At 37.6% G+C, this 13,555-nt stretch overlaps 2 protein-coding genes across 4 annotated transcripts in view; one reads left to right on the plus strand and one right to left on the minus strand.

Moving 5' to 3' along the window:
- mtmr1a (myotubularin related protein 1a) overlaps positions 1-7,571 on the minus strand; it is a 19,517-nt gene extending 11,946 nt beyond the window's left edge. The window contains exons 1-3 of one of the 3 annotated variants that reach the window (XM_024288161.2): positions 7,285-7,571; positions 4,647-4,752; positions 802-864 (exon numbers count right to left, since the gene is read on the minus strand). In XM_024288161.2, the coding sequence (XP_024143929.1) occupies positions 802-864; positions 4,647-4,752; positions 7,285-7,382 (267 nt within the window). In that variant the 5' untranslated portion in view covers positions 7,383-7,571. Of the gene's footprint in view, positions 1-801; positions 868-4,646; positions 4,753-7,284 lie in introns of all 3 variants that reach the window. The other 2 variants (XM_024288160.2, XM_024288162.2) reach the window with 2 other exon arrangements.
- Positions 7,572-10,795: 3,224 nt separating this feature from the next.
- LOC118600071 lies at positions 10,796-13,498 on the plus strand. Its single transcript, XM_036216755.1, has 4 exons — positions 10,796-11,005; positions 11,699-11,818; positions 12,247-12,325; positions 12,907-13,498. Exons 1-4 carry the CDS (start codon positions 10,964-10,966, stop codon positions 12,996-12,998), a joined length of 333 nt encoding a protein of 110 aa, XP_036072648.1. The 5' UTR covers positions 10,796-10,963; the 3' UTR covers positions 12,999-13,498.
- The last annotated feature ends 57 nt before the right edge of the window (positions 13,499-13,555 follow it).

The raw sequence follows: 13,555 nt of genomic DNA on the forward strand, positions 1-13,555 counted from the left end.
AATTTTCTGCGTCACCACAAACAAAAATAAACAGTTCATACTGGTCAATAACTAATGCTTCCTCAGCATTTTGCGTTGTAATGTTTGTGGATAAAGGAGGGAAAAAAAAAAAACAGGCCGGCAACATCGTGACGAAAATAAACAAAATGGACAGTAAATCGTGTCTATAACATTTCAGCTCATCTTATAGTTTTCATGAGCAGAGGAGGTAAGCGTCCAGTCTGTTTGTAGTTCAAAAAAAAAACACAAAAAAATTAGAGCAAAAATATTTTGAAATGAAATACAATGCTATTTCATATATATCTTAGAACATAAATATATGTTTTATTAAAGCAGTACCCCATTTTTTTGTTAAAAAGAAATCCTTAAAACTAGTGCAAACTGATAATCAGCAATTTTAATGAGGTATATTATGTTTTCTCTGGGCATGTGTGTCAAAAAAGCAAAGGTGGTTGGAAAAGGTGATTGGTGGAGTTTCTTTTTTCTTTCAATGCAACTTTTTGACTTTTTGTGGTACCATAACAGATGAATTTATCCTTTGAGATATGAATAAAACTCAATTCAATTCAAAAGAAGCAGGTCTGAAGTTTTCCATCCCTGATGAAGGAATCTTTAGATAGAACAAATTCATAGAATGTTTTTTAGAAAACCATTGCTCTGCAACTAACCTACATTTCACAAACTTGTTCTAATGGATGAAGGATTTCTAGAGAAAGAAACGGGACATTGCTGGCAAGTTTGGAGGCAACATAGAACAGGAAGCAGCAGAGAGGAGATCAAGAAGAGCAGACAGACACTTGCCAAAGCATCGGACGAATGCTCAGAATCACTTTCTCCGTGGCAACAAAGTCCTTCATCTGCATCCTGCTACAAGAAACAGATAAAGTGAGACAAGGAGAGAAAAAAGGAACAACACAGCCAAACAATCCTGGAAATATAAGAAAAAAGTTTGAAAGTTAAAGTCTCATCACGCAACTAGGTGTGTGCAATTTGTTCTCCACATTTGACCCATCCCTCTGGGGGAGCGGTGAGCTGCAGACACAGCCGCGCTCAGGAACCATTTGGTGTATTGGACATTGGCACTGGACATTATCGGTAAAATAATGGATGCTCCCTCATTAGTTATGTTCTAAATTTAACTTCAAATAGATGAAATCCCCAAAGTAAGAGTCTAGTTGTTTTAAAACTGTAAAGACCCTTCACTACACATTTTTCTACACTTTTCTCTTGTTCAATGTTTGAACTCAACTAATAACTGGTTATTGTAAAATTGTGTCTTTTCTCATTCTTTATTAGTAATATTAAAGGGAACTTTTATGTACTTCACTAAAATTCAGACCAAATTGGAAAAGTACTCATGTAAAGGACAATATTAAGAGTAGTGTTTATTGAGTCATGGACATCAATCCAGTCAAGTGTCTAAGCGTAGTAAGGCTCATTGTCTATTGAACAACAATAGAAAAGGATAGAAGAGACTTTATCATCCCACCATGGAGATAGTAACTTCTATAATCAACTCTTAACTTGTATTATTATTAAACATGTGAATTCACAAGATAGTTTTTTGGCACAGAAAAACTCAATCACACTTTCAGCAATTGAAATAATCTTGGTATCACAACCTTCATCTTATTCAGCACATTACTACTTGTATTTTTGGTATTCATAAACTTTATAGTTTTTGAAATATTGAGCAAAATATGCCCCATAGGAAGCGAATTAGAAATTTTTCAAATTCTTCAAAAACTTTGTGCACTGTGAAGCCACTGTTTCAGTTATTTTTAAATAAAATACCAATGAGCTCTTATATTAACATTATGCTAGCTGATTATTTTTCCAGTAATTTGGCATTTAGTGAGGTATTTTTATGTAAATTTTATTTTATTTTAGCAACATCCTAACGTTTTTTTTGGCTAATTTCTTATCTACTAAGGTTGTTAACTACTTTAAGTTTAGCTTACATTTAAGAACAGGCTAACGTTTTTGACTAATTTATCTGCTAAGGTTTTTTAGGTTTATTTGGAGGTGATCTAATATTTTAGCAACAGGCTAACATTTTTGACTAATTTTACTGAGGATTTTTAGGCTATTTTGGAGTTGAGCTAGTATTTTAGCAACGTGTTACCTTTTTAGGCTAATTTAGAGTTTAGTTCATATTTAAGCAACACACTACATGTTTTAGCAAAATTGGCATGTATTGAGGATTTTTAAGCAGACTTATTACCATTTTGTTTTATTTGGACAAACTTCAGCGCTCTTTCATTGTTCTTTAATGAAATTTCAAGTCTTTTAGCAAATTTTGCATTTTGCAAATAGCTTTTGCATTTTCAGCAAATCCCTTCAGCAATTAGAGTAAATTGCGCCACTATTATCAGCAACCAGAATCAGCAAAAAGTATTTACAATAGCATTATCGCAGGTGATACAACTTTTCTAGTTAGTTTTAAAATTAACTCATTTTTTCTTTCCTTTTCAAAGGGTGGACAACTCTTAATAAGCTTATATTTCATTTTGACAGTTATCTGACATCATAAAACAGAGTCGTTATTTCCCGTACAAATGAGGCACTAGCAGCTATTTCATGAACTATTTGGGGTTTAGCTTCACTTCAGAATGAGTTTGTGTTCCTTTATTTTGTGTTCTCCTTTTGTGTGTTTTCCCTCTTGCACATTTTTCCCTCATGCCCATCTACAATCTCACTTTGAGATCTGAAATTATAGCTAAGAGAAACACAGATGCAGAAGAAGATCTGAGGGAAAGCAAGGACATATGCAGGAAACAGACCGAGCAGAAGCAAAGCCCTTCTGAAGCATGTGTGTTTACTATAAAGTATCACCCATCCCAATGATCAGAATCAGGTGTCCTAATCACTCGTTCTGGCCACAGGTGTATAAAATCAAACCATCAGGCTTCAGACTGTTTCTACAAACATTTGTAAAGAATGTTCTGCTCTCAGTAGTTCAGTAAATTCCAGTGTGAACTGTCATAGGATGACACCTGTACAAAAAATCAAGTTGTGAAGTTTCCTAACTATAATAATAATGTTCTGCATGCAGAATGTGATGTTTTTTACTGTCACAAATTATCATAAAACTTGTGAGGTCACCAAAACAGACAGTTGTTTCTGCATTCTTAATGTGGAAGTTTTATAGATAGAGCTTTTATGTTTTGATCTTAGTTATATCCTGGAGACAAAAAATAAAGAATTAACTCACTAACTGTACATATATCCCGGACCTAAAGTCTCAAGTAAAGTTTCTGAATGTGTGACTCAAGTCATAGTCTATTCTGCATTCCTGCTGACAGGTTTATAACTTGTAAAGTGTTCCTGTGAGCTAATTACTGCCCTGCCTGTTTTGCAACTCACTCTGCTCCAGTAACTACTGGTCACCTGGATCAGGTGCGTTCATTCAATTGGAGACTGGATCACTCAGTTCAACTAATTAGCTAATCAATGAAGCAGCTGCAAAACAAGCAGGTCAACTAAAGTTGAGTGATGACTGGGAGAAACAGACCAGCTTTTATTGGGCAAAGCTGAAGTTAGACCACATTAGTGCAACTGTGCTGTCGGCAGTGTGGACGATTTTTCTAATGTAAAGAATAGGGAGACGTTTTATGATGCTAATGATTCAAGCATAAATATCAGAATATTATGGCTGAGTAGAGATTTTTACCAATGCATGTCAAAGTTTGAAGGGAGAGACAGGGGAAGCTTTTGTTGTCCTGGAGTTGAAGTCATTGTACAAAAAAAAGTTAAGAATAGGATAATGACATACCCTGCAGAAATGATAGCAATATCACTAAACCGGATTGACAACGATAGACCACTCAAACCTTTAACATGCTCTGATTCAAGTTCCTCTCCACACAGCATTAATGTCCCCCTATGATCATTTTTTTATGAAAAAAAACGTTTCCAGTTGTGTTTTAATGATTATGAAGTTTTTAACCAAAATCCCACAACCTAAATGTCTTAAAAAGATATTTTTCATGTTGATCTGAAGCCTCTGTTTCTAAAATCTCCTCTGAGGGGGCGTGGCTTTTGGAGCTCCACCCCTGATCCCCTCATGTCTGATTATGATAGTTCTGTGACTCTCTAGCATTAATCTTCATCTCTGCTACATAAAAACATCCATCAATCTGGGTAATGTCCAGCCGTATGGTTCTGATCCGGATGTCAGCTGGACGAGGAAGTGAAGATCTTCATGGACAGAACTTCCTCCAAAATCCTGATTCTTTCTCCTTCCAGTTCACCAAAGACTCTTTTAGCTAATTCTCCAATGTTTATTGACTGTGATCAATACATTCAATCATTGGTTTCTCAGAGTTCTTGATAAAATAATCAAAGCTAACATCAAAATGCTCTTTCATTGATTTACAATCCTTTCCAACTGCGGTCAAATGAACCAGAAGACACTAAACAACATGTTTGCTTATAAGTAAGTATCGTCTTGACAGCATTTTAAATCGATACAAGTATCGTCAAACGAAGTATCTCAATATTTCATTGAATCAGTATTTTTCTAGACCTTTCTCTTTTAGATGCTGGTTACCAGTATGATTATTTTCTCTTACAGTGCTCCCCAAAGGCACAAGCTAAATAATAACTATATAATATTGACTCTAAACACAGCACTTCCTGCTTACCTTGCTCTCCCTGTTTGGGGTGTCAGATGGGGCGGATCTGGAGATCTGGCTGGAGATGGTGGCAGCAATCAGCTCTTTGCACCACTCCACGTGGGAACCTGTTGGACTGAGAACACAGACACGAGTTTATTAAACATTTTTCAATGTACTTTAGGATTCACAATATGTTTTTTCTGAACAAAAGCTCCATTCTATTTTGTTGTCTTCTGCGAATGTGAATGGAAATCACAGTTACTGTAAGCAGAGCTCCAAATGCAAACATCCTCACGGGTCCTTTTAATAGAAAATAATACTGATCCATAAGTCAGACTGGCCATTTTATTAGATGAGGTGCATATTTATATTGGTTCAGTTTAAAAAAAATAAATAAGAAATCTTTAGAATAACATCTACACAGGAAGATTTTACTGGGGCTCACAATCTAGAGAAAATCTATAAATTCTATAGAAGCTATATAGATCTATAGATATATAGGGACAAAATCTGGCTTATTTTTAACAGATACAGTTTAAATGATAAAGTAAAAGTGTTGTTTAAAAAAATACATTGAATGTATATACTGTTAAAAACAACAAATCCAAAGAAACGTTGGTTAAGAAGACATAGATCACGTGTCAAAGTCAAGGCCCGGGATCCGGATCTGGCCCTCTGGGTAATTCTATCCTGCCCTCCAGATTATTTTATTTTATTGTCAATGACCCGATGTTATCTTGCGCTTATTTCTAACTTTTAAAATTTTACTAAATATATTTTTATTGAGAGTGTTGTTCACTTTCGGCTTATCCCTTTCGGGGTCGCCACAGCGTAACAGCACCCACTGTTTCCCATCAGTGATTTGGCAGAGTTTTTACGCCGGATGCCCTTCGGAAACAACCCTGTGCTTGAGGGGCACAGGGACCCAGTTAGGCAGCAGCATCAAGGGTCTTACCTAAGGACCCAATCTGGGTGGGGATCAGTGGACAACCCTGGGAATCGAACCCAGGGCTCCTGCATGTCAGCCCTTCACCTAGCCCACTGAGCCACCCAGCCGCTATAAATATATTTTTATTGAGAGTGATATATTGAAAGTTATTTAAGGTTTAATTTAATTTATTCTGGAATAATATTCATGCATTTTTATTGTTCATAATTATGCTAAAAAGTTACGGTTTTAGAAAATTGGCATTCTGCTAACTTTTTGGACTATTTTCGCAATTTAGCTAATATTTCAGCTACATGCTAGCTGTTTTAGCTAATTTATGCATTTATGCTTTAGTTTTTAGGTTGTTTTGTAGTTAGGTTAATATTTACACACCAGCTCTTTTGTCTAATTTAGTTTTTTTTTTTTTTTTTTTTTTAGGCTATTTTGAAGTTTTGCTATTTTTTCCCGCTACATGCTAGCTGTTTTGACTAAACAGATTTTTATTTTTTTAGTTTTGGCATTTAGCTAGTAATTTAGCTGGCTATCAGCTTACAGCATTCAAACTAGCATTATCGCAGCTAATGCTATATATCTAGTTCATAATTATGTTAAAAAGTTATGGTTTTAAAGTTTTAAAATGAAAGTTTTAGAGTGTTCAATAAATGTTTATTCTGTTCGGCCCGCGACCTAAGGAGAGTTTTGGCCCGTTGTGCGATTGAATTTGACACCCCTGCTCTAGAATCTGTAACTGTGGTGGGGGAGAGGAGGACCCAATAAAAACTGGAATCCATCATGAGCGATCTTCTTCACCATCATCATCCTCTGCCATGGGTGCACCGTGGAACTCCTTCACAGATCTTTATTCCTGTCAGCTATTAGACTCTACAAGTCACTGGACAATAATTATTGTTCTTATTAACTTTTTAAGTTTAGTTTTACAGTTTATTATCTGTCTGCTGTTTTTAATAGCTATAGTAACAGTCATTTCCCCTGTGTAGGACCAATAAAGTTTTTTTTTTCTATTCTACTTTCGAACTACTATAATGACCACATGGACCAGAACTTTATCTTTTTTATTTTTATTAAACTATTGACTTTGTTGAGGAAATTTTGTATTTGTATAAAATGAAATAAATTGATAATGAATTTGCATGAATTAATGCAATACAGTAAAATTATTGTAATTTTAAGACCATTTGAACAAATGTAATGTTTTGTTCTCTGCACTAACGCTGTAATGCCATTTTCATCGGTGGTGTCATATCTTTTTTTACCACTAGGGGGCGCAGATTAAGAGTTCAGAGATAGAAGTGCGTGACGTCATCACGTCAAACTAAAGACGAGTAACGGTTCTGAGCCGCCGCGTGCCGTTCTGAGGATGCTGATGTCTCTGCAGAAGATGACTGGCTCCCTTTCTCTTAGCCGCTCATCGCTGACGTTGGTGGTTCGATTCCCCGGACAGATCAACCGTGGGCACAAGCACAGCCTGATGCGGGTTTTTTCTTTCCGCATTTCCTGTCAAAGTCCGCATAAGCACGCATAAACGGTTGTTTACAGCGATCTTACGGAAACCGGGATGAACCAAACCACAATCACAACTTCCGGCGAAATGCTACATACGAGTGGGTTCGCAAAGTGTAAATGACCACACCGCGACTTAATACCGGTACCGCTCTCACACCGGGTCGAAAGGGTTCGCTGCGCCGCCCGGGTCCGTGCTGTTCTGTGCCCGCTCACCTCTCCGGTCCATTCCCGGCGGGAGCTGCGGAGCTCGGAGTGTCCCGCGGCTTGGTGGGCCCAGTTTCCTTCGTGGTTCCGGCGGCTCCGTCCTCCATTTGTTCTCGTATCTGGGTCACTGCGTGGGGCGGTGGTTTCACGGAGAAAAACGGTCCGGCTCGGTTCTGTGTGTCAAAAGCCCGACAATGTTGTTCATTCTCGATGACTGACTGTCAGCGACGCACGCGCGCTTCCGTGTGTCAATCTCCTGCTGATGTGACTCCGCCCATTTCAGGGGTGATGCTCAGAGCAGAAAACAAAAGAAGGTCACGAGGACAGAGATGGAGGCGAGACTCCCCGCGTGCCCCAAGTTCGGATTTGGAGTTGATTTATTACAACCAATCAAAAAAACAAAAAAAAGACGAACGAATGTATGTAAATTTATCAAACTTTAATCGTGGCAAGATGAGATAAATAAATAAATGAATACATTTAATGTAAATATTTATTACATAGTTCATAACTTGTAATTACAGTGACTTATACTTCACCCTCCAAATGAAAACCATTTATCAAATCCACTAACCTAATCAAACAACAAAGATGCAAGTGCTTATTGAAAAAGTTTAAAAACATAATTCCTGAGATCAGTATACGCTGAAAACAATTTCTCATTTACAACGATGACCTCAGTTTGCATCAACAGTACAAAAAAAGCATGACAATTGAATAAGTTACACACAGATAAAACATGACAAACAGTTGGTTGAGTTGTCCTCAACTATGGAAGTTTTTTAAAGCATAATTCAAAGTATTATGCATTATTCAATCGACAATTCAACTTGCAAATTCATCATGCAATTTGAAAATGCACTATTCAATATTTAATTCATGCTTGCAAAAGGATAGTTCATTTTGCAATATGCAATTTAATGTGAAAATTTACAATTCAATATCACAATTTTAAAAAATAAAATATTTCATAAAAACAAAATCATTGCATTGTAAATTGTCATGGATTTTTGACGTCATAATTCAAATGACAATGCATTTTTCAATAGACAAATCAATATTCAAATTAGGCTTTCAATGTGAAAATATATTTTGCTGTGGGGCAGTGTCCACTCTGCCCTGTCTGAAGTCCAGAATAATCTGATGTATAGAGCGTGAAAATGAGGGCGCTCAGTACACATCCTTGTGTAGTGAAATATTGCAAGGCTACATTTGATGATACTCTTGTTGATTCAAAATGCTGCCAATATTTTTTTATTATTATTCATAAGAACACCTGTAGTTCAGCGTTTTACTTTTGTTTTCACTTAAACCCTGTTAGTTGGCAGCACGTCACACTGAGCCTTTTTGAGCAGCTCTACACCTAAAAAACAAGATCAAGATGTGAACTCATGGTTGTTATTTGTTTTGCTTGCTCTCTGCTAGTCCTTCCAAATTGGTCTATGAGGAAGTGAGTCACAAAAACATAAAACCAGCAGGTACTTCCTGTTTGGAATGCGAAGGGGGAGGGGTCACTGTAATTTTCTATAAACAGTCAAAGGTACCCCATGTTAGTTTCCTCGTCATCCTATCCTCTAAGTCAGGGGTGGCCAACCCTGGTCCTCAAGAGCCTCAACCCTGCCTGTTTTCTAGCTCTCCCTGACCAGCTTGCTGCTGATTAGCTGACTCAAGTAATTCCACATCCTGATTAGCTGAACACACCTGATTTAGGTTGTCAGCATCAAGCAGTCCAGGGAGGGCTGGAAAACAGCCAGGGTTGAGGCTCTTGAGGACCAGGGTTGGCCACCCCTGCTCTAAGTAGTGCTGCCACAATCGATTATTTTAATAGTCGACTAATCACCAAATATATTTTACAATTATTCCACTTATCGGGTCATGGGCTTAACAATCATTAGCTTTAAACTAACTAAAAACTATAACATTACCTGTGATAATGTTAGTGTGAATGCTGTGAGCTGAATTTGGCCACTGAAGATGCTGAAATTGATAACTAAAATCACTAAAACTAATAGCTGAAAACGCTGAAGCTGATAGATGAAGGCGCTGAAGCTGATAGCCAGCTAAAATGTTAGCTAAATGCCAAATTTGCCTAAAAAAAAAAACTGAAAAAAGCCAAGTTAGCCAAAACACCAATAATTCAGCTGAAATATTAGCTAAACTCCTAAACAGATTAAAAATAAAACCTAAATTAGCCAAAATAGTTAGCATGTAGCTAAAATATTAGCTAAACTCCTTAGTACTCTAATAATCCTTAAATACTTAAATACCAAAATAGTCCAAAAAGCTAGCAGAATGTCATTATAACTTTCAACTTTACTACACTCTGACTCCATATAATATAAAATAACGACTAATTGATTATTAAATTAGTAGTCGATTATTTTAATAGTCAATTAGTTGTTGATTAGTCGACTAATCGTGGCAGCTCTACCTCCCTGTCGCTCCTCCTCCTCTTCAGTCTGTCTGGTTATAACATTCTCTGCCTATTGATGTCGCTAACCTCCATCCCTCTGCAGTGTTCTTATAAGTAAATTGAATTAAGGGTTTTCCTTTTTTCCTGGGAAAATCACATGAGTGTCCTGTGACTTTGGTCTTTTCTCTCCCACATTTACCAGTTTTTCTTCTGAACTGGTTTAGCTTCAGAATGCTTGCTGCACGCTGGCTTTTTGTGCTTGTTTTTGCAGTCTGCTCCCACAAACTGTGTTGTGGTGGACCTCTCCATGCACAGTGCAAAGTCGAATGGTAAGGAGGATTTCTTTTTTTTGTGGGGGGGGGTACATGTAATACTTCCCCCCCTCATAGCATCTCCAGATCTACAACATAAAAATCAGAGAAAATGTTGACTTTATATCTGCAATTATTATTATTATTTAGGTGTTTCCTATTAACTGGTAATAAATAATGCATGTAAATAATTGAGTATTAAATTAAGTTTTTAAAGAACCACTCCGCAGAAAATTGCATTACTGGTATTTTTGATATGTTCTTGTATCTTTTTTTGATGATGGAGGATAAATAAAGCTGAAATTTTTCATTTTTGAGAGTTCTTTATTCAAATCATTGAGCATCAGGACCAGATGAAAAAATGAAAATTGGAAAAAGCTTTGTAGTTGTGATATAAGATCTACAACAGGAAGATACAAGCTCCTTGCGGTGCATCGTTCTCATGCATCCACTGTCAGACAAATAGATCCATGAACGTCGTTGTTTTCCTCGTCTGAACTGGAATCTGGATCTAAACTGTACATCTGGATTTTTCACTGCTAATGTTGTCTTGGGTTTATGAGGTGCTGTAAGCTAGCAGAAGAAAGTTAAACAAAGAGATGATGGGAAATGAGGGCAGGCTTACTCTTATGATCCTGCCCAAACCTCAGGCAAACTCCTGCCGCTCTGCAGAAACTATGTCCTAGAAAATGACACAGATTTATACATTTTGTCTACACATGATGAAGGCATCATCATAATTAAAGAGACCAATGGAAATGATTTTAAAACGGATCAAAAGATGATCATAGTGGGACTTTAGATTAAATTAAACTGTCTGTTAGATGAAGGTGTTGAATTTCTAAACCCCCCTCCAAAGACCTGCAGAATCCACCTCTGACTCTTTTTCTGCTGCAGGTACTTTGGGATCCCGTGCCGAGCGGTCTATGAGTCGCTGGTTTCTCAGATTAAGAAGTGGAGAAGCATGTCTGGCTGCGTCGCAGGAGGCCAGCGCTGCCTGTACAAGGTCTGTTTGTGGACGGGTGGAGGTGGGAGCAGTCTGATGAAGCAGAAGGAAATGAAAGTTTCAGCTTGTCTGATTGACATATTGTTGTTTAGTTGTTTTTGGAGTTCCGAGTTCTTACATTTAACACATGGATTCTTCAGGAAATGTTCCTTTGGACCATTGCAGAGTGCTCTGCAGAGGTTCTAGTAAAAAAAACTCAGTGACTATCCTGAACTCCTCTTTCTGGATCCATTTGCTTTTGGTTGAATGACTTTTGATTAGTCGACTAATCTGAAAAAATAACCTGTGATTAGTCGACTATTAAAATAAACGTTTGTGGCAGCACTAACCACAAATACATTTATGTAAAATCTCCGCATTTTTTAAAGCTAAAGAGCCACAATGGAGGGATAAAAGAGGCTCCGGAGCCTCAGGATGCCTTTGGATTAGGGGAAAGACAGAAACAGAGAAGCCAAAAAATGTCAAATGCGACTGGTGGTCAGTTTTTTATGATTGTCTTCAGTTTTAGAACCATCAGTTTTCTTTATTTAAATGTTTTCTTTAACATTCTGTCACCTGAAGAGTCGTGAGGAAAAGTTTTTTCTGTAAGTTAGCTGTGGATGTCGGCACTTGTACCACAAAGAAAGACAAAAGTTGAGAAGTTTCATGTGTGAAAGAAACAAGTAAATGAAAACCTCTTTGATTCTTCTGCAGCTGCAATCTGCTTCTGTCCACTTCATATCTGCCAAGCACACCACTCCTGCGAAGGGGTCTGTGGACGACATCAACTTCCGGCTCGTCCCCTTCCTCTTCTTCTCCTGCTGTCACGTCTCGGTACGTTTTTTACACTTTCATGTTTTGTTGTAGTTTTGTTGTAGTTTTTTTATAGGGAGGAATGAACGGTATAATACACTTAAAAGCTCTAAAAGTTGATTTTTCATGTATGGCCCCTTTAAAGCACGTTCAGTGGCTACGGGTTTTGTAAGTCCAAAAATGTTTGTAGAAACTTGCTAGCTATGTGTAAACGTGAGAGTCTTGAACGCGGAAACCTAAAACGTTCATTTCCATAGACTTTTCATTGAAAGTGTTCGCTTGAACACACATTGTTGAGGGCGGTGTGTTCGTAGCTTGAGAGGTTCACTGTCCATGCTGAGATTATAAAGATTAAAAAAACCTAAGCTGTTTCTTTAGTCACTTCACACACATTGACTTCAAAGTCAGCATGAGTGAATTCTGATCTCTGACCTTTTGTCTGCACCAAGGCGATGTCCGTCTCTGAGAGCTGGTACGCCGTCAGAGACCACGGCACCAACTACTGCAACCTCTACAACCTGATAGAAGGTAAGACTGCTCAGTGAAGGGGGAGAGGCGGTTTTACCAGCGGTAAGGATTTACACTAGTGAGACACAGAGCTATCATAATCAGGGGCGGAGCTGCTTAGCTCTGCTCCAAAAGCCACGCCCCCTCAGAGGAGATTTTGGAAACAGAGACTTCAAAAAATGTCTATTTAAGACATTTAGGTTGTAGGATTTTGGTTAAAAATGTCATAATCCCAATTAAAACACTACTGAGAACATTTTATTTTTTATTTTTAAAATAAAATGTCATATGGGGGACTTTAGAAGAACGTGTCCAGCATCGGCGCAGAGCTAGTGGTAACCAGTGACCCAGGAACACCCCAGTTTAGTCAATAGTGTCTTCTTGGAAGATGCAGGAACAATGAAAACAGCAAATGTTGATGTGATTCAAATTTCTCTTTTTCGTTCACTGTATTTTGTTGATTTAATATAAATAAATGACAAACACTTTTGTTTTTTGAAGCATGGTGGTAGCAGACTTTTCGAACATCAGGCTCGTCCTTTGGTACGGTGAGCAGTTCCTCACAGACTTTCATACTTTTCCTTCTGACATTCTTCAAACAGGAAGTGGCCTCACTGAGTCCAGAGGGTACAGAGAAGTCACCAGTGAGTTCTTCTGCACCCAGCGCTCATCTGCTAACTGCACCATCTACTGATGGAGTTCGGATCTTCAATAATCACAGAAGGAACATGGAGCCAGAAAAGTCTGACCAGACTGTTGCAGAGACTCACAACAAATTTGACAGCAGGAGAATTGAATCAATCTTTGAGTCTTTATGGACGATCTACAAAGTATGGACCTTTTGTTGTGTTTGTGGCCCTTTTTGTGCTGCAATAATAGACATCAGGCGGACTTGGAACTCTTCAGGCTTCCATTACATTCAGTGTTCTTCCTCCTTCTGCACATTGCAGTCTTACAGTTCCTGATAACCAAGCGCCCCCTTGTGGTCACCAATATAATTACAGTTGTAACACAACACCTTTCTTTGACCATAAATGGCAATTCACTTTCATAATTGACGATTTGCAATTTAGAAAATGTTGATCTCAAATCTGTAACTTTTGCTTTCATTTCATAACTATGGAGGTCATTAGAGTCCAGTGAACTCATTAAATTAAATAATAATGCATTAATATAGCTTTTATTAAGGCTGGACATCAATACATCAACTTTTGCAAAATAAAACTTAAGCAACATTTGCTGCAAAGAGGT

This window comes from Oryzias melastigma, linkage group LG18, assembly GCF_002922805.2.
Source record: "Oryzias melastigma strain HK-1 linkage group LG18, ASM292280v2, whole genome shotgun sequence".
Classification (NCBI taxonomy): domain Eukaryota; kingdom Metazoa; phylum Chordata; class Actinopteri; order Beloniformes; family Adrianichthyidae; genus Oryzias; species Oryzias melastigma.